Here is a 26,260-nt window from a genome sequence, read left to right as displayed (position 1 = left end):
ACTTGGGAGGAAATTAAACACAATAAATATGGGAAATGCTTGTTATTATTCGGTTGAGCAGCTTTTGTCATCTAGTCTTTTGTCAAAAAATCTGAAAGTTAGAATTTATAAAACAGTTATATTACCGGTTGTTCTGTATGGTTGTGAAATTTGGACTCTCACTTTGAGAGAGGAACAGAGATTAAGGGTGTCTGAGAATAAGATTCTTAAGAAAATATTTGGGGCTAAGAGGGATGAAGTTACAGGAGAATGGAGAAAGTTACATAACGCAGAAGTTCACGCATTCTTCACCTGACATAATTAGGAACATTAAATCCAGATGTTTGAGATGGGCAGGGCATGTAGCACGTATGAGCGAATCCAGAAATGCATATAGAGTGTTAGTTGGGAGACCGGAGGGAAAAAGACCTTTCGGGAGGCCAAGAAGTAGATGGGAGGCTAATATTAAAATAGATTTGAGGGAGGTGGGATATGATGATAGAGACTGGATTAATCGTGCACAGGATAGGGACCGATGGCGGGCTTATGTGAGGGCGACAAAGAACATGCGTGTTCCTTAAAAGCCATTTGTATTATTATTATTATTATTATTATTATTATTATTATTATTATTATTATTTTTATTACTTTCATCTAATGAGCCATTTTCAACAGGTATGCCGCGGCATACTCTTGTGTTATGAATGATCAGCTGATGTGTCGCTAGAAAATGAGAATGGTAGGTCTAAAGGTTGTAGAAAAAAGTAAAAATGAAAGAATTTTTGGCCTTAGAAAAGCAAATGAACTCTAAAATAATAATTGAACATCGTTTTCTTAATAGAGAAGCGCTTGTTTCAATGTCACTAGTTAAGGAGATTGCTAAAGCATTGCAACAAGCGATAAAAATAGGTTAAATACATAAAAAGAAGGCCATCGAAAACAAGATTACTTTCATATCTTCGTTCTGTAATGGGTTCTAAATAGACTCAACTGTTTATTTACACAAAAGTTAGGTGGTTATCTCCAGAGCTAGGAAGTTGGTATCAAAACTGTTAAGTTGTGAGAGCCTGGACTACCTATATCTCTACCGAATAAGAAGCATTAACGCAACTCTCAATGTCAGTGAACCAGAACGACAAACACGTATAACCGGGTGGTAACCAAAGTGCTCCAGCCGTCCACGGCCTTAGAAAAAGAAAATGATAAGCGAATAGTATTAAAAAAACAATAATTTGTAATTATAAACTTCGTAACTCCCAATCTAAAATAATTTACCCCCTACATATAAAAAAACATACAAAATGTACAATTATGATTCTAGCCTCATTATAATAAATAACAATGAACATTTTTATTTTATCAAAAGAAATATTCCTTCCATGTTCAGGAAAAAAATAGAAACAATATTTTTACTCTCATAATATTAGTCCTACGTCACAAGACGTTACTGGAGCAAATCTGAAATATGATACAGTATTTCTTACTATGATCAGGTGAACAACTACTTTGTGAATCTAATAGTGTATCTCGTATGTGGCACATAATATTAAACCCATAATTGTTTTCAAGAAAAATTTTCATTTCTATTGTAATGACAGGAAGTTCGTATCGTAATTATAATGTGGAAGAGAAGGCCTGATGGCCTTAACTACACCAGAATAAATAAATAAATAAATAAATAAATAAATAAATAAATGCATAAATAAATAAATAAATAAATAAATAAATAAATAAATAAATAAATAAATAAATAAATAAATAAATAAATAAATAAATAAATAAATATTGAACTTGGACTGGAACGCAACCGAATGCATAGCAGCACGTGACGTCAATATTTAACGAAGAATAATCTGGGAAGAAATAAACGTGTTACACATTCCTGTTTGCATAATTATTTAATAACAGATGAGTTTACTTTTTTGGAATCATATATAATATTAACATTACGTAAATAATACAATAATAACAGAATAGCTCACTTTGTTCAGAATTTAAAATATTAATATAAATTAATAATATTCTTCAAATTAATCACGACTCTACATAGCTTCATAGAATGATACTATGCGTTGTTTATGTGAACATACTGCGTCTCGTCTGTAGCGAGAGGAGCAGGGCGAGGCGCGGGTGAGATCTATACTCCTCGCTGTACTTTACTGAAATCTACTGTTTTGGTACCTATGGTTATCACATGGTCGCGTACTACTAAGGTTTTATCAACTGAAGAAGAACTTTTAGTTTTTTTGTCTGAAAAATCTGAATATGTCGATTTTCTCAGTGATGATAGATGATGTAGGCCTACTTACCTCATTTATTTGCATTTTATGGTTCTCATTTCCTCCTAAACCCTAAAAAAAAATCCCCCTAGAGGGGGAATTCACCCCTGGTTTGGAACTACTGGTTTATATTATACGAATGAGCCGCGGATTTTAAATTACACCTTTATTGTGTCACTTGTTGAAAAAAGTTGAAAAACCCTGAAAGGCCTAATTTCTTGGTGGTAAGAGAACTTTAACATCATTCAAGAACTTTGGTCCGTTTCGTTCCCACACTTGTAAATTTTCTTAACCAACATTGAACATTAACTAGCCGAATTCCCTAGTGTAGATAGCATAATAGGCTATTGATACAGAGGCGTCTCGTAATATTGGCTATGAGAGGGAACAAAGAAGTGTACACGAAGTCCTTATGACAGGGAGATAATCTTCACTTCACTCTCACAATTCTAGCTTGGACCTATTGAATTGAGCCACAGCGAAAGAACGAGAATATTGTGTTCATGGAACAATAATTGAAGGGTTCAGAGCCATAGTGGGCCAAGCGCCATTTATTAAAAACGGAGAAAGCAAGGGTTAAAGTTAAGTGAATACCATAGTTTAATGAAGATTGACGTATCATTTAGTTTGAATGTGTATACTTTATATTACTTGCTACGGTACGAAAGGACGTCTTTCAACCAATCATGGTTGCTTATCGCACAATTTTATCGCGTCCCAGCATTTGTTCAATTTTATCGTTTCCCTAGCATTTGTTTATTTTTATCACTACCCTAGCATTTGTTTCTTTGTTTGCCAACATTTCAAACTGCACTGGTCTGGACGTCAAAAAAAAAAAAAAAAAAACATTATAAACCACTCCAATCGATGCACAGCAGTTTCAAATATGACTCGCATTGGCATTCAAGAACAAAAATTCATAAAGATCACTGGTCATAGCTATGCTTCTTCCCTGAAACCCTATTTACAAATAAATGAAGAGCACCATTCGGAAATCCTGAATAAGTTGAGGAATACACCTTGTACATCAACGAGATCCACTTCTTTTACGCACACGTCCAATATAACATCAACTGAACAACCAATCACTAAAACATTTAAATTTGAAAATTGTACATTCAATAATTGTTCCTTTTAAAATTATTCATGTTTATTTTTTATTTCATCATCGTTAATTAAAACTTTTCTTGTTTATTTCATCATTCCTAATTAAAACTTTTCTAACACTTATTTATATTATTTAGTTTATGTTGTAGCTTCTGCTATATGATATTATGGATAGTCATATATCACAGATTGTTTAATCCTACTGAGATTTATTGAAAATCATGTCAAGTGACGTTGATTACTGGGATCCGGATAATTGAAGCGGAATGCAACTGTTTTAATAAAAATGAAACTGAATCAACAAAGCATTCTTGACTAGTAACCGTCCACAGAGTTCAATGAAGATTCCATAGTTGGCACAACTGATAACAAGAAAATAGCTAATCATAACACACTACTGCCATCTAGCGTAAGTTAATAATTGTAATGTTGAGATGGTACAATAATACATTTGAAGACAGTTGTATTTTCTTAAGTCAATTAATATTTTATTGTATTGGAGTACTTCGTTACTTCTAATCTTTAGGCCTATATACTTTCTTCTAATCGTGAAATTGTCAATTAAATCCCACTCGAGTTTTGATTTTCTCTAGATAAATCAAAACCTATAGTGAGATTACTGTTGATAACTTCATTTTAACCCTTGTTTTCTACGGCTTTAGTAAATGGCGCTTGGCCCACTATGGTTCTCAACCCTTCAATTGTTCGAAATTATCAGACAATTTGGAATGTCACATAAATCTCAAATTTGTAGCTAATTATAATAAATAAATTTCCTTTTGTATTCCGTATTACGACTCTAGATGACGGCCAGCCTGGCAGTGGGATGGAGCGATCCAACTTTTCTTCGCCCGCACACATTTGACGCATGCGCAATCAAGTCCCACCCCGAAATAAGAGCTACGGCAGAAGGTGTCGCGGATTTGCATATTCATTAGCGCGTTCTGATGTTCAGTTGTTTTGACACGTGACATGTTGACAGGACCCGACGCAGGCCGTCAGGATGTTGCAATGGCGCCGGGGGGGACGTCTTGAAACGTAACAAACGGTTGTGGAAGACGTTCATTCGCGAGCTGCAATAGGGGAGTGGCGCGTGCGACCTGAGGAGAAGCTAGCTGTTCCGCGTCTGGACTCTGAACTTGCGCATGGCTGTTAAGCTGTGGGGTCGAAATGTCGGAGGAAAATAATTGCTGTTATTTTTAACTCTTAGGCCTATTGATATAACAAAATATGACTTTAATTTCATCCATCTTTTACTTGGCATTCTGGTTGTCCATATCAAATAGCCCAATGCAGTAGGCCTACATAAACTCCAGGCTTCTGCTACTGCAGCTTTGATGCTGTGTTCGAGCTTTCATCCCAGATGCCTTCTTCTGTCTGTTCCCAGTGCTGTTAAAGTTAGGCTATGTGGTAGAATATAATATTATACAAATCTGGCTTTCAGGTAGTAGCTCCCTGTAAAGCAGGTTTGAATAATTTCAAGGAAAAATTGTTCCGGAGTCGGGTATCGATCCCGGGAACCTTCGCTTAGCGCGCGAACGCTCTACCGACTGAGCTACCTCAGGACGGTGACGGTGTCGTGTCGTGTATAGTTCTTGGGCTAGCTCAGTCGGTAGAGCGTTCGCGCGCTAGTATAGTTCCTGGGGTGGCTGAGTCGGTAGAGCGTTCGCGCGCTAGTATAGTTCCTGGGGTGGCTGAGTCGGTAGAGCGTTCGCGCGCTAAGCGAAGGGTCCCGGGATCGATACCCGGCTCCGGAACAATTTTTCCTTGAAAGAATATACAGTAATATTACTTTACAGACAGAACGTTGTACCACTGCCATCAAGGTGCCTACGTAATTTATACACTAAAAATTACGAAAGATAACAAAAAAAAATCTTTATTTAATGTATTTATTTTATTTATCTATTTTATTTATTTATTTAATTAATTTAATTATTTATTTATTTAATTTTATTTAATTAATTAATTAATTAATTAAATTAATTCATTCATTTTATTGATTTCATTTTATTTATTTAATTTATTTTTTTATTTATTTATTTAATTAATTTAATTTATTTATTTATTGAGGAAATTAAACGCAGACTAAATATGGGAAATGCCTGTTATTATTCGGTTGAGAAGCTTTTATCATCCAGTCTGCTGTAAAAAAATCTGAAAGTTAGAATTTATAAAACAGTTATATTACCGGTTGTTCTTTATGATTGTGAAACTTGGACTCTCACTCTGAGAGAGGAACATAGGTTAAGGGTGTTTGAGAATAAGGTTCTTAGGAAAATATTTGGGGCTAAGAGGGATGAAGTTACAGAAGAATGGAGAAAGTTACACAACGCAGAACTGCACGCATTGTATTCTTCACCTGACATAATTAGGAACATTAAATCCAGACGTTTGAGATGGGCAGGGCATGTAGCACGTATGGGCGAATCCAGAAATAGAGTGTTAGTTGGGAGACCGGAGGGAAAAAGACCTTTGGGGAGGCCGAGACGTAGATGGGAGGATAATATGAAAATGGATTTGAGGGAGGTGGGATATGATGATAGAGACTGGATTAATCTTGCACAGGATAGGGACCGATGGCGGGCTTATGTGAGGGCGGCAATGAACCTTCGAGTTCCTTTAAAGCCATTTGTAAGTAAATTAAGTAATTAATTTATTTATTTATTTATTTATTTTTTATTTATTTATTTATTTATTTTAATGGCAGATTACATAGATAATTCACTTTATTTATTACAGAAGAAAATAATTAAAATATATCTTCATAAACCCATTGATTTTCCATCTGAAAAATTGTTTTTAGACTTTAATGTTCTTAAAATAAGACACATTTAATAATGGTAATAATAATTCTTTATTTATACTGGCAAAGTTAAGGCCACAGGACCTTCTCTTACACTCTACCAAGTCACAAAGTATACAATAAGTGAAAAATTTAACAAAAAGTTAAAGAACAGAATACTAACATATTACAAAGAAATAATGATAATAGCATAATAAATCGACACTAAACAACATGAAAATAATACCATAATAAAAAAAAAGAAAGTAAAATACATTGAAATATAGTAAAAGCAACTCATTTAGTACAAATAGTTAATATGAAGAACGAAAGGAAGAATATAACAAAATGGAATGTAATAAAATAATAAAAAAGAAAAGAAATACGAAAATTAAATAAAATTTACAATAAAAAGGGCATGATAATAAATTCATCTGGTGATCAAGAGAACAAAAAGGGGAAAGGAAGGAAAAAGATATTTATATATTTTTATGAAACTATCGCAGAGAAAAGGGCTTATAACTGGAAGGAATCAGAATTGAAAAAATGCAGTTTTAGTTTATTTTTGAAACTAGACAATGTCCGACATAGATAACTTGTATTTGAAATAAGAACAACCTCAAGATTAAAGCAATAAAACTGGATACAACTTACAATTAAATCTGAAAAAGTAACTAAACAAAATCCTTAAAGAACTAAAACCTAAGAACTAAGCAGAGGCATGAGTATTCTCATTTCCCAGTATCTGGCACACTATTTCAATGATTTTAGAGCTGGAAAGGCATCTTACGTCATATAGGCTAACCTAACCAAGGAAATGTATGCTATTTATTGCGTTTGATAGTTGACTGAATTGAAGAAGTGAGATCAATAACCATTCAAGTCCACTTTTAGCCATTCATTTTTTGCAAATTTGAAATTAAAGTATATATTATTTTAATGTACCGAAGTACTCTTTCATAGTTTGAAATTAAAGGATATTTCCACAAGTGTTACGACTTTAAAAGTTGTTATACTACTTTGTCTTGCTCTCTAAAACAACCAGAAATATTATGTGCAAAAAAAAAAATAATAATTAGGTAAGGAATAATTTTTTTTTTTTTTTTTTTTTTTTTTTGCATTTTTCTCGAAACTTTTATAAATGGACTTGAATGGTTATTGATCTCACCGCTTCAATTGCTGTAGTATATGAAACGCTTTGTTTACCATCAACGCTTTTTTATTGGTTTTAATATTTTGGACATATACAGTAGGTAGTGGCATCTTTTTTTTCGCCTATAGGACTTAGTCCTATTTTTTTTTTTAATTTCGTGAGAAAGAATATTCAGCCGTCTAGCGTCTGAGTGAATTGAAGGTGATAATGTCTCGAAATGAATTCAGAGTGCAGCGCCGAAAGTTACCCAGCATTTCCTCTCAATGGATTCAGGAAAAAAAAACTCCTGAATAAGCCTGAACCAGGTAACTTTCCCAGCTAGGCCCGCTCGTTTCACGGTCAGATCTGCTAACTTACACCACAGCGGTGGACAGTTAAATGTATTACTAGGCCTACGCTGGTTATTCTGTGTGGAACTACAAACCATGAGCAATATTATTATTATTATTATTATTATTATTATTATTATTATTATTATTATTATTATTTTATTATTATTATTTTATTATTATTATTTTATTAACTTATTATTATTATTATTATCATCATCATCATCATCATCAGTTCTTATAACGAAAATGAGAATATTGTTACTTTATTTATTTATTTATTTATTTATTTATTTATTTATTTATTTATTTATTTATTTATTTATTTATTTATTTATATAACCTGTTAGATGTACGGTCATCAGGCCTTCAAATTATAGTAAGATTATAACAAAGTGACGCAGTAAAAGAGGTAGGCTACACACATTAAACATGTTTGCTTAGATTGCATATAGACAAAAATGAATTATTAGCACAACGTGTTCCAACCAATTATGGCTACTTATCTTATAATTTATCACCTTCCTAGCATTTGTTTTATCACCTCCCTAGCATTTGTTTCTTTGTTTGTCAACATTGTATTTTCAATAAGTGTACCTTTTAAAATGATTCATGTTTATTTCACCATTCTTAATTAAAACTTTTTTTATCATTTATCTTGTTTATATTATTTACGTTATATTATAGCTTCTGCTGTACCTATGAGATTCTGGATAATCACGTGTCAGAGACTATTTAACATACAGTATATTGATAATTGAAGTGGAATGCAATTGTTTTAATAAAAGTGAAACTGAATCAACAAAGCCTGCTTGAATAGTAATCGTCCATAGAGTTCAGTGAAGATTGTATAGTTGGCACAACTGGTAACAAGAAAACAGCTTGTCGTAACACACTACTGCCATCTAGAGGAATATTTTTAATGATGAGATAGTACAATAATACATTTTTGAGACAGTTTAGTTTTTTCGTAAGTCAATTAGACCTAATATTTTATTGTATTAGAGTACTTTATTTCTTGTAATCTTTATGTATACTTTCTTCTAATCGTGTAATAGTAATTAAACCCTATTCGACTTTTCATTCATTTCCTCTAGAAAAATTAAAACCTCTAGTGAGATTACTATAGATAAAATTTGAATTTATTGCAATTTGTATGTAGTATGATGTTTAATAAAGCAATGATAATATAATAAATTTATTTAATTTTAAGAAAATTAAAATCAGTGAACAAAAGTTCGAATGAGTAATAAAGAAGTAATAGTAAGAAAGTTTTGAATGAATTTGCTATATTTTATGTAGGCCTACGTCATTTCCGGATAAATTGATTGTAGCTACATTCTGAATAAGAATAAAATCCCGTCTGTAGCATGTTTTAATCCACTTTCTGTATCAAGAATGCTAGTAATGTACGTGTATATTTTCACAAGATTTTCAAAATATGTATTTTTCCAACATCAGAGTGATTCTTCTCTTAACCTTCGGATTTTGGGAAAGAAACAGAATATAATAATAACATTTCTCAAGTAGCAGTTTTTTATAATACAAAAAATATAGTGTGTGAGATTTGTTAATGAAAGTGTAGGCATTATGGAAATAATAGTTCACAACTTTTCTATAAAATCTTCTGACTGTACTTTGACCTCTTGATTAATGGATTAGTGTTGTAGTTTTTGTGACCACTAGATGGCCTACAAGAGATACGGGACACGCTTTTCGCTGCTGATGCTCCATAATAGAGAGACGTGTTATTTTTTATTTCCACTTGTGAATTGTGACAGTTTCAGTGTTATATTAACAAAAGCACTGTATCAATAAAAATGAATGTGGGGAGGATGGTTCCATTTACCGGACGCGTTATCACCAATGTATCGCGCAGGTACATTTCCTGCATGTCACTCAAAATATAACAGAACGCGTTGGCGGCGAGGCGAGGAAGCTGTTTCCGTACTTCGAACTAATAGAAGGCGGTGGGAAACTTTTAGTTCAGACCTACAATAGAAGTTACACTAAAACGAAATATTCTTGACTCTTCATTTGTAACCCTTTGAAGAACATAGTTGACTTACGAATTTTTCATAATACAAATAGCCAATCACACGGTATATTCGAAATCGAAAACCGGTTTCTATTCCTGGAAAGTTATCTGCAGGCTTTCCAATACCGGGATCCCGCATATCGGAGTCTGAACAGTTTTTTCGTTATTAAAATAACGTTGTCACAGAATGCCACTAATATAAGGTAAATAGTCTAATTGACATTTAATTTATATAAAGAAATGTTATAGAAACCACAATATTAAATAATTAAAATTATTTAAATTTGTAGCTGATTTAATGTAAGCCTAACTGAAATCTGAAAACCTTAGACCTCTCAAATCTGATTTGTTAGTTATTTTGTTGCACGCACTCGCAAACATACACACACAAACGTAAATACTAGGGCAGCCGGGGCGAGAATGTGACTCGCGAGACATTGTGGCTCGCAGTGATAGCTGTGCATTTCGCTTGCTTCTAACCTCCGCCAATCCCCACCCTCTCCCTCACTAGAGTCAAACTCCGTTCCATTTGTATTTGTCTCTGATCTGCGAGTGGCATATGTCTCTTTCGAAACCATGTACGGAAGTTTCAAGTAGGATGGGAGGACGCATTTTTTTTGCTGTCAATATGATGAGAATATTAAATGTATGATTTGTTCACAAGTATTACGAGGAAAACGGTTGTATAACATAAAACGGCATTATCCTACATGTTACTGATGAAACATTAAAAGGTTAAGTGTTATCGTTATCATCATCATCATCATCATCATCATCATCATCATCATCATCATCATCTCTGTACGTCGAACCTTTTTCAGCAGATGAAGAATAATGCGGTTAGATCTTCAATTTGAACTCACTGATTTACTATGTGATGTTAAATGAAAGCTAGATGTAAGGACTTGACAAATGTTGAACTTTCAAATCTTTGCCAAAAAATAAATATCCGAAGCTTCGTTCTTTCGCTTGCTCTGTTGAAGCCATGTTCGCTACAACTTACGTTTGTGAAAAATTATTTTCAACAATTAAAATAGTAAAAACCAAATTTACGAGTGACAGAAAAATACCTTCGTGATCAACTACGACTGACAGTAAGTGACATAATTCCTGATTTTGAAACTTTGTCGCAGAGACATTCTGAAGACAGTTTATTTTAGGTTGTGATATTGTTCATTTCTTTCTTCGTTACACGTACTAAACATTAGTTTGTAGCCTTGTACTGTATAAAATTTATTTAAGTGCTTGACGTAGGAAAATGAAAATCCGTTAATAAGTCAGATAGTTGCTTTACTTCCCCTTCGGGTGTCCGCCTCCCCCCAAGGTGCTATGCACGTTGCACGTTACACAGTGGCTCGGCGTACGATCACATTTTTGCCCACCGCTGTACTAGGGCATTCAATAAGTAATGGCAACAATACTGTAAATCAGCACATTTCCCTAATGTTTCCGTACTGACAATATGTTTTGGCCGATCGTATTTTTTAACAACCTTACCGAAGTTGTTGGGTCTTCACCTGTGGAGTAACGGTTAGCGCGTCTGGCCGCGAAACCAGGTGACCCGGGTTCGATTCCCGGTAGGAGCAAGTTACCTGGTTGAGGTTTTCTCCAGGGTTTTCCTTCAACCCAATATGAGTAAATGCTGGGTAACTATCGGTACTGGACCCCGGACTCATTTCACCGGCATTATCATCTTCATCTCATTTAGACGCTAAATAACCTACTAAAAAGAACGATGTTGTTGGTACGCCTTGTAAGTTGAACTTACAACATACGTGTGGTAAGCGAATAACTCAAGTTTTTTTATCTATTTACTTAAAAGTAACGACTTATCAGTGCCGCGCATCACTATGTGCTATGAAGAAATAACTAAATGTTCTATTATACCTGCACTCTTTCTAAATTAATTTATTGGAGTGGAGATATGTAAGAAAACAGGAATTAACGTAGATAATACGTAAGCGTGAAAACCATTTCTGACGACTTCCGGTTATTACTCTGAGCGCCACTCGTGGGGTCGTGGCTGAACGCAAAACATCCGTAGTGTAAAATACTTATTCAAGCATTAACCTATACCGGTATGCAATTTACTTACATTGATGTATAAATTAATGTGTCGCCTACCAACTTCTTTGAAGACAAAACTAAACTTTCTATAATTTATTTTATTACAACATTTTCACAATCGCCGCCGAATAATAACAAATGAATAACACCTATCGACAAATACGAATAATAACAAATGAATGACACCTATCGACAAGTAACAAACAGTGATTACACATGAAAATGTTAGCGTCCAAAAACAAACTACAGTATTTATATAAATTAAAAATGATTAATAATAATAATTTATATTTTTGTTAATATTGGCCAAAAAAGTATGCAATACATGTGTTAATTACCTCTGATTGAGGTTCTGGATGATATGTATAACTATTATCAGGCAGTACATCTCACATGACGATATGTGTCAAGGAAGAACAATTATTGTTTGTATGCTTCTGAAGTCTGACTAGTGTGATATGTAGCTAGTCGGCGATGTATGCAATGGAGGGGAAAGGAACTGGTCACCCTACTCCAATATCTCCTGATCTAGTTGCCTCATAAGTGGTGCCTTGTTGGTATCATTTGTGAGATTCAGACCTGTTTTCGGACAGGTGACTAAACAATAACAACACGTGCTAAGTGCTTAACAGAATCATGGAAATACAAAAGACTCGACTTCGTCTTGTCTCCTCAAACTTCTCCTCGATTCTATTATTATGCACTTACCACGCTTCTATTGCAATATACTGTAACATGTTTTGTATTGAAAATATGGATACATTACTTGTTCAACAAACAACGGTGATGTTGACAACAACGAGGATGACACTAACGATTATAACGACTGTCAATAACGGAAGAATGTGACGATGTCAACGACATTAGCGGCGAATGTGAAGATAATGATAACGAAACTGACGATGACTAGTGGTGACAACAATGATGGGTAAAGATTAGATACACTCAAAATTCTTGAACAACAAAGGCTAAAATTCTTGGTTAAAAAGGATAAAATTCTTGAGTGAAAACGAAAATTTCCTGAGTAAACCTGAAATTTTCACTCTGTTTTATTAAATTATTATGTTGCTTAAAATAATTGACAATTATAATTATATATTCAAAGTTTTACGTGGACAACAATTCTAAGATACTTAACATTATTTAACATTCAAAGTTGTACGCGCACAACAGTTCTAAGTTTGTCATTGTAAGGTTTCTTCTTCTATTTGTTAGCACACACGAGAACTGTGAAAAAAAAACTTTCACAGTCATCATTAGAAACTGGAACCCATATAGCTTGGAGTGCTACGTCCACAAAACCGCTGTGATCTTCACGTAACGACAATAAACCTTCTCGCACTGGAAGTCCAGGACTATTTTTAACTATGTCCTTAGGTTCACTGCATGCATGTACTGCTACATCAGGTGAAAGATTCTTTAAGGTTGGCACCTGATCAAAAAGAGGTTTCAAACTGCTTTCAGTTGCATCAAACCGTTTACGAACCATTTCAACCCCACACCATCTAGCGCCAGCATTCCAAACCTTGTGCATTTTTCAAACAGACCTTCTAAAATTTCCAAATTTAGATAATGTATTTATTAATTGCTGAAAAATTGCGTCTTTTCGCGAATAACGACAGAAAATGTGCTAAATTCGCCAGTCATAGAAATTTTTATTTTTCGCGAGTTGAAACGTGTAATTATATGATATTTTTTTTATGTGAACCATATTTTAAACTATGTTTATTTGTATATTATTTTAATGTACCGAAGTACATATGATATTTCCATGCAGATATTCTGCGTCATCATACGATGAAAGAGTAATGGAACGGAGAAAAACTCTCTCCGGCGCCGGGATTTGAACCCGGGTTTTCAGCTCTACGTGGTGACGCTTTAGCCACTAAGCCACACCGGATACCCACCCCGGCGTCGGACAGAATCGTCTCAGATTAAGTTCCACCTCTTGGGTTTCCTCTAGAGGCCGCCCTCTGCACTACATCATAGATGTCTATGAACGTAGGACCGACGTCCAGACATGTGCTGAGGTGCACTCGTTATGAGTGACTAGTTGGCCGGGATCCGACGGATTTGGTTTTTAGGTTTTTCGCGATTTCGCGAGTCGCGAATTTTGACTGTTTCTAGTAATGTTGAATGTTTTTCTGTTTATTTTCAGACAAATGTGTGGACGATGGTACACTACGGGTGAACGGGAAGGGCAAGAAGATGCGAAAACCGCGGACAATTTACTCGAGTCTCCAGCTCCAGCAACTGAACCGGCGGTTCCAGCGCACACAGTACCTGGCTCTACCTGAGCGGGCCGAGCTGGCGGCCAGCCTAGGACTCACTCAGACTCAGGTACACATAATAGTGAATGCTAGTCATTTAATGGTGGCAGTATCGGCCCACATACATGTAGTACCTTCTCTGCTTATAGGTATATCTTATATTCTAACGGTCTTACTAATAAAAACTCTATATACAGACGCTTAACTGTCTTAGGCAGGGGCGGCCCGTCCTTATGTGCTACAGTGCTACAGCACAATGATAATTTTTTCTCTAATAATGTGTTTCTAATACCATAGTATTTGATCTGTCATATGACAATTTTCCGTGGTTATGTTCATGACGCGTTATAGAGTGTTTAGTCTTCGCTCTTCGCTCTTTGGTGCCTCAGGGGGTTCGTTGTGCTACTCAAAACTCTACATGAAAATGTAGACAATTAATGCGCATGTGCGAAGCTGAAATCACTGTCCTGATTGGTTATTTTTACGCGGGGAAGTGCTGCAGTCCGCTTCAGTACAACACAGCTTGGAGATTGCAAAAGTAAAGCGTAACGAAAGAATGCTTGTTTGTGGAAGAACTCGGAACTATGCACAATGTATTTGGTCATTCAAGTGTCCGACTGTTGCTGCCATCTACCTGTTTTTTGAGGTTCCTCCTGAATCAGTCAGCAAGAAACGGAAAATGGAATCCCAGAAAATTGATGCCAAGGAAGTATATGACCGTATAATTCAGGAAACTACTCATCGTTTCGAGTCTTTAAGGTACCTAGACGCAACAAAATTGATAAACAGCAAATTTTTTGGCAATTTTTCGCATAGCCTAATTTTCCTGAACGCGAACTTGAAGTTGCTGTCAACAGCTATACTGTACTGAACAAAAGAGTGTTAAAGACAGAACTTTGAGTTCTGTACTGAAGACCTGACTTCCGGAATATAACTGGAGCTGTTCAATTGTTACGATATATAGCTCCAACAATTCACAGGATCCATTCTGTGAAATAACAAAGTTGTTAAATATTTTGGTTACAACACCAATGACCACTGTTGAGCCAGAAAGATGTTTTTCTTGCTTAAAACGCATAAAAACGTTTTTAAGGAACACTATGTTCCAGGTTCGCCTCACTGCTCTTGCAACACTGTCAATAGAAAAGAGTATGATGTCCAAGATGAAGAGTTTAACACCAGGGTAACTGACAGGTTCTGCAGTAGGAAGGAACGTTGTATGGACTTCATATTTCGTCACTAGGAGAGTCTCAAATTAAGATAAATACATATAAGTGTATACGGTAGGCCAATATAGAAATTGTAGCACACTCATTATTTTGACCACCAGCCGCTACTGGTCTTAGGCCCGGTTTTATAAATACAGTTAATCTAAAGATTATGTTAAACCTAAGTTAAACCTAACCATGAGTTTCAACTCAACGTGCCGTATTATAGAGTCTCGGTTAAGTTAAACCGTAGTGGAATACGATTGGTATTACTGCTGAATATCTTAAACTACTAGGGCATTCGAAAAGTAATGGCAACATAGTTACTGTTTCACACAAATTTTCTTTAGACTCTGATCCGTTTATATATGGATAGTATTAATTTATTATTATAAAGCTATTATGATAGTAGGAAAAAATTCTTGCTGGTTATATTATGATTAAAAGATGGGAGTTTCCATATATGACAATCAACAATGCATAAGCTGAAAGGACAAATGAAAATCGTAGATGATTAAAATGGCTACTACAAATCAACAGCGGGCGCATAATATGTTCTTTGTTATGCTAAATTTGAGAGTGTTAAAAGGGTTCAAAGGAAATTTCGACGTGAGTATGGTGTGCGTAATGTACCTAAATACGATTCCATATTGTTGTGGTATCGAAAATTTGTAGAAACAGGTTCTATGTTAAAAAAAACACGTAGGAGGTCGCAGTCGAAACCCAGTACGAGAAGCAGCTATCTCTTGCCGCCTTGGTCCCCAAACTCCCCAGATCTAACCCTTCCTGACTTCTTCGTGTGGAGGCTTGTTAAAGACACCGTCTATTCACAGAAACTCGGGAACATTGATGATCTGAGAGTAAAAATTACTCAAGCTTTTCAACAAATCACCCCTCTTATGTTACAACGGACATGGGTTGAATTGCATCACCGTTATGAATTGTGCAGGTTGCGCAATGGGGGTCATGTTGAGCTCTGAGGAATCTCCCATCTTTCAGTGTTGTATGCACGAAGTTTGAACAAATAATGTTCAGTAGTAGGCTAAATGTTTTACGGTGTTTTTATTTTATCCATACCCAAAGGGATTACCCTGTAGATACGTAGTTTCACAGATTGATGGTAGAAAGTGGATTGCTACAATGACAATTAATAGTGGAATAATAAGTTTATAGTAGAGAAGTTGATTGTCGGCAGATAGATAGTACATATATTTTTTGCTATATTGATAGTAGATAGTTTAAAAGACTGACAGCGGATAAGCGGTTTGATAGATTTAGAGGAAGTAGGTGGATTGCTAAATTGATGATAGATGAATGGATTGATATATTAATTGATTGAATTAATGATTGATGGGGGATATGTGAGTGGGTGGATGGATGGTTAGATGGGTGGATAGGTAGGTAATAACAAGGCTTCGAGACTTCGGACCCAATAGAGCAGTTCAGTGGGAAATCCGCATAACGGCGTACTGAGTATAGTGGTAAAGCGTACAGTGGGTGGGGGTACTGTAGAATGGATGCTAACAAATACGCAAAGGAAAACGCTCGGATTTGAAGGTTCTGACGAATAATTTGGTTTTCATACAAACTATGTCTGAAATTATTACACGGTTAGAAAAGTCAGAGCAAGAGATGCCGGAAGCCCTGAAATTAATTTAGAAAATGATGCAGAGAATTAATGAGACATCAAGTACACCGGTTACTGAACGTGTAAAACAGAAGTGGAAATCAATTTTATGTAAAAATAACGGATATGGAACATTGTGTAACATAAACAGCAAATTAGTGTACATAGAGTCCCCCGAGAATAAAGGACTGTCTCTTAGAGACTGCAATGATGTTAGGTTTTTTTCGTTTTGCTCCTATCACGTCATGCGACGTAGAGCGCAGCTTTCTACAGTACAAACTTTTGCAGATAACCGAAAAAGATTTAGATTTGACATACTGAGAATATATCTTGTAGTAGGTACATTGCAATTCGGTACTGTAACTGCACTTCCTAAAGACGATCAATAGGGTAAATGAAAAAATTAAAATTGCTACATGCTTATTTCCACCATTAACACTGTGTATAATTAAACACAAATGCTTATAAAAGCCAGGAGAATAAATACTTTTCACATTTTTTTTGACATTATCATTGTGTAATGTATATTTACTTTCAGAATGTACATATGTGTTTCCCCATACTACCGTACTCTATTCTAAATAGCAACGTTGTTACCTCAACACATCTCTATCTACCTGCGGCGAGTCAACAACTTATAGTGCATGCACAGTAAACTTATTGTATCGGGTCCAAAGTCTCGAAGCCTGGTAATAACGTATGTATGTAGATTTGAATAAGCAGAGGCAAATTGGGTCCTTGAATCCTTAAAGATAAAGCAATTTTCAGCTTAACTTTCCAAGATATGGGTTGTAAAGTACGTGACAAATGAACAATAAGGTTCAAAATAACGTTACAATATGCATGTTGTAATAAATAAGTGATCCATAACTACTGTGCTCATTTTATAAAATAGTTAGAAAATTATTTATTATAACACAATTAGCAATGAATTTGAAGATGAATGATGTTTCAGTATTCAATACTAATATTAAATAACTTTATGTTTCTTATAATAAAGCCCATATGGTTGGTCAACGATTAAACTTTCCCTCTTTCTTTACTTTATAAATAAATTGATTAATATAAACTTACTTTAAAATTCAAATTATCTTAAGTTGTAATGTATCATTTAATGGGTTGTTTGAGAGCAGGAAAGAGAAACCGTTTGGATCAGAGACCACAGCTAAACTTTGAGAATAATGGTAGCTTCTTTCAGACGACGACACAGAAACTTGGTACCCTCCTTAAAGACTTAAAGTAAATTAAGAACAGAATATAATATTTTAAGACAAAAAAAACTCTCTTAAGAGTTTTAAAAAAGAAATTCCAAGAAGTTTTGCATATAAATATCTATCACAATTATCTTTCATTGACGAGAGAATATTCCTTCCAAACATTTTTCAAAGTTTATAAGTTCAGTGTATTGCGGCCCTATACGAGTGAACATCATTTACTTACAGTAAGTTGCGTTTAACAGTGTGTAATTTAGGTATGTAACAGTAGTCACTAAAGATGAAACGATAGAAAAATTTCTCGATATTCGATAATCGATTAGATTAATCAATATTTTATAATTTGTGTTGTATTGCAAATTCTATAGTCGATATTTTATTCAGAAAACAGAAATACAACATAGCATACAGAATAGAAAACACACTACAAAGACATCTCAACACACAAACAACACAAACAACACAAACAAATAAATACAACCACACAGGCGTATACAAACTCACATGCAAGAGCTGCGACAGTTTCTACATTGGACAGATAGGCAGATCATTCCAAACTCGATACAAAGAACACATTAAAGCAATAACCAGAGGACACAATACATCTACATATGCCGAACACATAACTAACGCTAACCACACATACAATAACATAAATACAGACATGGAAATCCTACACATACAACCCAAAAACCAAAAACTCAACGCACTAGAACAATATGAAATATACAGACACACTAAAACACACCCTAATCAAATTCTCAACACACAGATCAATTTCAGAACACACACACTATTTGACACAACTCTTCATCACACGAACGCACCCACACAACAGGCAGCGAAGTTGAGATGACGCCGAGAGACAGAAGGCTCTGAGGATGGTGTCAAGTAGCACCGAAACAGCTGTAAGCCGGACATGCTTACATAATTAACACGAGTAAGATCGCCATTTAATCAATTATTTATATTCAAGTGTTAAAAATAGTGTACGAAAGATTCAACATGGATATTTTATTATTGGTATAGTGTATTCAATATTCTGTAATCGATAGGCCTATCCTACAATTGGTATTGCATTTCGTATTCTATAACCAATATTTAACACTTGGTAATGTAGGCTATTACATATTCTATAGCCTAGTTCAGCACAGTGCACCATCGGGCTAGCGTTTCTTACCAGCATTAGCCTATATTATCGTGCATCTGTGGCTGCTGGCGGTATGCTTTCCCTCTCTCCCTTCTGCACGACGGTGCATATTCCGAGACACTCCTTATCCTTTACCCATTTCAGCGCATGCTGACGACCACTGGCTTAGTTGATACTTCATAATTGGTACTGTATATTTCATAATATAGTCGATATTTAATACTACATTTTAGCGCAAAGTTCTGTATGACTTTTTTTTTCAATTTTCTGTGATACTTTCCATATTATTTTTAATTGGTTTATTTTGCGACACTTCATAAACTGCGATGGTTATCCAGCGTCTGAGTGAAATGACGGTGATAATGAGTCCAGGATCCAGCGTCAGAAGTTAACAAGCATTTGTTCTTAATGGGTTGAGGGAAAACTCCGGTAAAAACCTCAACCGGGTAACTTGTCCCAACCAGAATTTCAACCCGGACCCGCTCGTTTCACCGTCAGACATGCTAACAGTTACTCCACAGTGATGTACTATCTTCCATATTCTATAGTCTATATTTTATACTGGATTTCAGCTCAAAGTTCTGTATGAAAAAAATGTTTGGCTAATTTTATTTTCTGTGCTATCTTACAGTCGATATTTTGTTCTCTATTTGAGCCTAAAGTTTTGTAGTTTTGTATGAAGAGCATTGTTCAGCCAATTTTCCGAGATATCCTCCATATTCTATAGTCGATAGTTTATACTCTATTTTATCCCGAAGTTCTGTATGAAAACTATTCTTTAACCAGTTTTCTGTGATATTTGGCTATATAAATAATTGATAAAGACAAATAAGCCACATTATCTTCAAAAGACAAATCACACGTAGCACAATGAGTTGATAGCTGCTTACCAAAATGATATCGTTCTATTCTCTGCAGAACTTAAAGAGGATTTTAATTACGTTTATGAAGGATGAAAGCTCTTTGTAGTAGATTATTGTAGAGTACGTCTGTTTTCCATTCAATTGTCATGTCATTAATACATTTCCATCACCATATCCTCACGTCATGTTGTCCTCAGTGATCAAGGGGTAACCATGCTAGCTCTTGGATCCGGTCATAGGTTGAAACCCGACAGAAGGAGATGAATTTGAAAGGCCGATGAAATCCCTAGCTTCCTCCAGGAAGGAAGTAAAAGGAGAAGGTCCGTGTCATAGTTTTACTGCTACTATTACCACCACTACTACTAGGCTACTGCTACAACTTCAACTAGTGCTACAACTTATTGCTAGTAGGCTAAGTACTACAACTTACTGCTACTGTTACAATTTACTGCTACAACTTACGGTTATTACTACAGCTTACTGGTACTGCTAATAAGTACAACAACTTACTACTGGTACAACTTAATGCTACTAACTACATCTTTTTTGCTACTAAGTAAGTACTGCAACTTTCTGCTGCTACTATTTATTTATTTATTTATTTATTAAATATTTATTCATTTATTTATTTATAAAGTATTTATTTATTTATTTATTTATTCTGGTAGAGTTAAGGCCATAAGGCCTTCTCTTCCACACTACCAGAAGTGAAATACATATATTGAAACAATAGGAATAGCAATTTACTGCTGCTACTACAACTTACTGCTATTACTACTACTAGGCCTACTACTACTACTACTACTACTACTACTACTACTACTATTACTTCTTTATGACTTTATTATGTAAATCGTGTTCATTTAACACCTAATACTAATAGGCCTATGTATTTCACTATATATATATATATATATATATATATATATATATATATATATATATATATATATATATACACATAAAAAAGGTTGTTAAATGGGCAACTTACTAGTGTTATATATATTAGTGTTTGTTTTATTTGGTAAATTTTTATTTAACTGCCTCTTTTGATATCATTATGTGAATTGTATCTGTTATGTAATTATTTAAATCCTATTCAGTGTATGTTGAACTATGTAAGCAAGTTTTAATCCTGGTTAAGTGTAAGAGAAGGCCCTACGGTCTTAACTCTGCCAGGTTAAATAAAGCCATTATTATTATTATTATTATTATTATTATTATTATTATTATTACTACTACTACTACTACTACTACTACTACTACTACTACTACTACTACTACTACTACTACTACTACTACTTTATCAGTTCTGACTGGAAAAGTTCTGTTCTGCAAGGGATGTTAAATGGTTACGATATGATTGCACTAGATCTAATGAGCCTGCAATGGAAACACAAGGGCAATATTTCAAAGAGGAATTCTTGGGAATGGGAGAAACTTCTCAGAGTCCCATGGAAGCCGGTAACAATGTGCTTTACCGTTAGTCCTCATCCGCAAAGCGAGGATATGGAAATAATAATAGTAATTATTTTTACAATGGACAGTAAGTTGACAATTAAAAGGTAAGGACTTGCAAATTTACACGTTTTCTTGGTAGCAAACAAACCAACATGAACTACCGACATAACAAAAAAATGCAACAGCAACATGGAAAGGAAAGAAAAAGAGGAACAGGCATTGCGAAATCGGGGCGGAGTTTTTCCTGGAAATGAAAGAAAGCAGCCCGACTGCACACGCAAACAAAGAAACGTCACGACCCGCACCACGCACACGAGCGTGCCGCGGAGTCACGGTCACGGGGTTGACAGCACGGGCCAGTGTCACAACCTTCCTCAGAGGGCTTTGGTTCGAAGGAAACACACTTCCAAATATAGTGCAGTAAGGGTTCCAATTTTACACACCGCAATGCACTCACTGATGTGGGTGCCAAGTTGGAATGGAGAAAATTCCTCCACGTACCATATAAAAATGTGTTAGGCCTGGAGAACTTCAAAATGTGGTCTACCATTTGCACTCTACAATCACTCTCCTGATCCGATCAACGGGCAACAACGTTTTATAGATTATCTTTTATATTTTTTGTTTATAGGCTATAAGTTACAGAGACTATGACATTTAACAGTTGGTCTTCCCTTAAATTTGTAAACGTTGAAACCAGTGGCGGTTCCTCGGGGGAGGGAAGGGAGGAACGTCCTCCTCACACTTTTCTTCTTTTGAAAGTAAATACCAAATGAAATATATGCTTTGAAATTCGAGGAAGATCCGATAATTTTTGAGTTCACAGCTATAAGAAAAGCTCGGTTGATCCAGTTTTTAACGACGCGCACTCACGTGCTGTAGAAAACTGTGAGAAAGATGCGAGATTGTTTGTGTGGAGGAATGTCAATCCATTCCTCCTTTACTGCAGTTAATACACATAGATAACAGCGCGCTAGCGGCCAGAGAAAGAAGCAGAGTTTTAAAGCAAGTAAATGAACGGATAGGGAGGAGATCATCCTCTGAATCAGCGCATGGGCGGGAAATAGAAACCGACTGGTCTTGCAACAAGCTCGCTACCGCTGCCATCTAACGATTTTGCATTCAACCAGACTACAACACATCTAGGAGGAGACACAATAAAAACAGTTTTAACGCAAAGCTATGAATGACACTATATAATTTTTTTTTTTAATTATAGATCAAAATATGTTATTCATTGCACTTTATAAAAGCTACTATTCATGGTTTGAAACTTTCGAGGATATCTGAAAGTTGAAGTTGGATTTATATAAAACAAAGAGGAAGTAGTTCTACATTAGTAACGCAGATCATTTTGGCCCCTGAAATTCACTTCCATTCATTGTCTACTAGACAGGACAAAAGCCAAGTTGTCAGTTTTGCACAAATATCTTTGAAATTGAAAGTACTGCAAACTACATTATTTTAACATAAAAAAATTGATCGGCCACCGGCAGCTTTGAACAATAATGGTAGTATGACTTTACAAGAACTGGCATTCTTCAAACGCGTGTGATACGGAGCTTGCAAAATGTACATGTAACAACACAGACCACGTGGGTGGGTGCAGTTTTCTCGCTTTCCTAACAGATTATTTCTCATTCTCATTCTCATTTCCGTAAAACGGTTTCGGTCTCTTCCAACACGTGTGATGCTGTAGTGTGCGTGAAAAATGCTGCGAGATTGTGAATTTCCTTGTAATTGTTAATTTGTGCAATTATTCCACAATGAATGGAAGTGAAAACATATTATAGTTAGGACAATTTAGGAAATTCAGTTTACAAAAACAGATTATTGCTATACAAAAGGGAGGAAGGCCAACCCCAACACTACCTGGTTTTACAGGTATACATGTAGGCTAATTCGTAGCATGTTTCTCTCAAGAAGATGTCATTTTGCGCTGTTAACTTCTTTCCTCCCCTTAAGAAATATGCAGGAGCCGTCACTGGTTGAAACCACATTCTTATACCAAGAGATATCAGTAAATTCAGTGGTGTAAATACTGAGAAAGTGTTTAGTCAAAATGGCCACGTTAGTGCTTTATATAAAAATTACACTTTCATAACAACGGTACAGATTGTAAGGATGGAGATAGAGAATACAAGAATCTATGTTGACAATACCGATACTGTTAGACTAGACGGCAGTTCGGAAGGCGGTCGGCTGCTACATGCGCCGTAGCATTTCTGGCATGTGACGTCACAAGCTTGTACAGTAGACCAATCAGAATCACTCTATAACAAGTACTTCCAGAGTTCGTTTGTTCACGTGTGAGTGTTTCAATACATTGAATAAGTAAAACTAACATTTACTGGGTGTATGTAAGATAAATAAATGGCAGAAGAGACTGTAAAATGACAAGTATTCAGTGGTGGCTCCTGCGTATTTCTTAAGAGGAGGAAAGAAGTTAACAGCACGAAATGATACCTTCTTGAATAAAACATGCTACAAATTAGCCTACATGCATACATTTAAGACCAGGTAGTGTTGGGGTTGGCCTTCCCTTCTTTATAGCAATAATCTGTTCTTGTAAATTGAGTTTCCTAAATTTTACAAAATATATTATGTTTTCATTTCCAGTCATTATTGAATAATTGCACAAATTAACAATTACAAAGAAATTCACAACCTCGCAGCATTTCTCGCGCACACTACAGCATCACACGTGTTGGAAGAGACTATAGCTACTAACATGTAATCGGAAATGGGAATGGGAAATAATGTGAGGAAAGCGAGAACACTGCACCCAACCACGTGGTCTGTGTTGCCACATGTACATTTTACAAGATCAGTATCACATGCTTTTGAAGAATGTCAGGTCTTGTGGCTGTTGCCCTGTCTAGTAGACAATGAATGGAAGTGAATTTCAGGGGCCAAAAGACCTGCGATACTAACGTAGAACAAACTACTTCCTCTTTGTTTTATATAAACCCAACTTTAACTTCCAAATATCCTTGAAAGATTCAAATCATGAATAGTAGCCTATATAAAGTGCAATGAATAATATTTATTTATAATTTAAAAAAAAGTTTATATGGTATCTTTCATAGCTTTGCGTTAAAACTATTTTTATTGTCTCTCCTCCTAGATGTGTTATAGTCTGGTTGAATGCAAAATCGTTAGATGGCAGCGGTAACGAGCTTACTGCATGACTAGTCAGTTTCTATTTCCCGCCCATGCGCTGATTCAGAGGAGGATCTCCTCCCTATCCGTTCATTTACTTGCTTCAAAAGTCTGCTTCTTTCTCTGGCCGCTAGTGCGCTGTTGTCTATGTGTGTTAACTGCATTAAAGGAGCAATAGATTGACTTTCCTCTACACAAACAATCACGCATCTCTCTCACAGTTTTCTAGCAGCATATGAGCGCGCGTCGTTTAAAATTCGATCAACCGAGGTTTTCTTATAGCTGTGAACTTAAAAATTATCGAATCTTCCTCGAATTTCAAGGCACATATTTTATTTGGTATTTACTTTCAAAATAAAAAAAAAATGTGAGGAGGACGTTCCTTCCTTCCCTCCCCCGGGGAACCGCCACTGCAAGTATTGCACAGGCAGGCGCGGAAAATAGTGTTTAAGATGTATAATTATTTTAAAAACGTTGACGAGCAGAACGCTGCCGGCCATCTTGATGCTGGCTGCAACGTTGCCAACGCGCAAGAAACGACTGCAGAAGCATGTGGTGTGGGATTGAGAACCGTGCAAAGAATATTGTTAGTGAAGGAAAGAGTTAATGTTTGATGTCATGCTTACAGTAATCAACGGCTAAGGTCATTATTGTATTTTGATAATTTAAATTCTCTCCTGCGCTATTTGTATTGCACGTGCTCGTGAAGTACGATGTGGCAATGTTGTACGCTGCCTTGCTCTCTCTATCTGTCTCTCTCGACGCAAACGCTAGCAGACAACCGCCTTCCCAATTGCCGTCGACTCTAGTCTATGTTAAGAGGTTAGGTACAGCTTACAGCAGTAATATTTTTGGAAATATTCAACATTGTTTTCCTCCATTATTGTATCTTGTAATAATGAAAATTAGTATGTGTAAAACACTGTCCTTTTGCTATATTAAAAATGGCATTACGATTTAAAAAATTATATATATATATATATTCAAAATTCAAAATGTGCAGCTCACTGTGCAGTGATGAAGCATTTCCCTCATAACTCATAAACTTGTTAACTTTTTCATGTTCTCTCTATTTAATTGCTGAAACTCATGTTTGCAATATCATGCCCTTTCAACATTTTGTGTTAGAAGAAAATACTAATATTTTGCCATTTTGTAAAGGGAATTTATTTTTTATCAGACAATCTAGAGATAGAGAAGTGATCTTGCATCATATTGTAGATATGACATGCATAAATACACACAAAAAATTTAATCACAGAATGTTAGTTTTTGAGCTATGCGAGAAACGCTTCATCACTGCACAATGAACTGAATTTTGAAAAAAAATAAATAAATAAATAAAAAAAATAAATTTTTTTTTAATCGTAAAAATATTTTTTTTTCATATAGCAGAAGGACAGTGTTTATACACACTAATTTTCATTACTGTACAAGATACAATAATGGAGGAAAAAGTGGTGAATATTTCCAAAATTTTACTGATGTAAGCTATACCTAACCCCTTAATTGATGAAGCTCAACATCACTATCCTCCTAACCGTAGCTTAAAAGAAACATAGTCGCTA

At 35.3% G+C, this 26,260-nt stretch overlaps 1 protein-coding gene across 5 annotated transcripts in view; it reads left to right on the top strand.

The window, feature by feature from the left end:
- Positions 1–26,260, top strand: part of Dll (homeotic protein distal-less) — a 439,859-nt gene that overhangs the window by 118,509 nt on the left and 295,090 nt on the right. For all 5 annotated transcript variants that reach the window (XR_011333285.1, XR_011333286.1, XM_069832080.1 and 2 more), the window contains one exon: positions 13,896–14,077. Coding sequence is in view for 3 of the 5 variants with exons in the window: in XM_069832080.1 (XP_069688181.1) it covers positions 13,896–14,077 (182 nt within the window). In the remaining 2 variants the exon portion in view is untranslated. The remainder of the gene's footprint in view (positions 1–13,895; positions 14,078–26,260) is intronic.

The sequence above is a fragment of the Periplaneta americana genome, chromosome 1 (assembly GCF_040183065.1).
Source record: "Periplaneta americana isolate PAMFEO1 chromosome 1, P.americana_PAMFEO1_priV1, whole genome shotgun sequence".
NCBI classification, from domain to species: domain Eukaryota; kingdom Metazoa; phylum Arthropoda; class Insecta; order Blattodea; family Blattidae; genus Periplaneta; species Periplaneta americana.
Note: the sequence above shows the minus strand (reverse complement) of the source record. Positions and strands in the feature narration are given on the sequence as shown.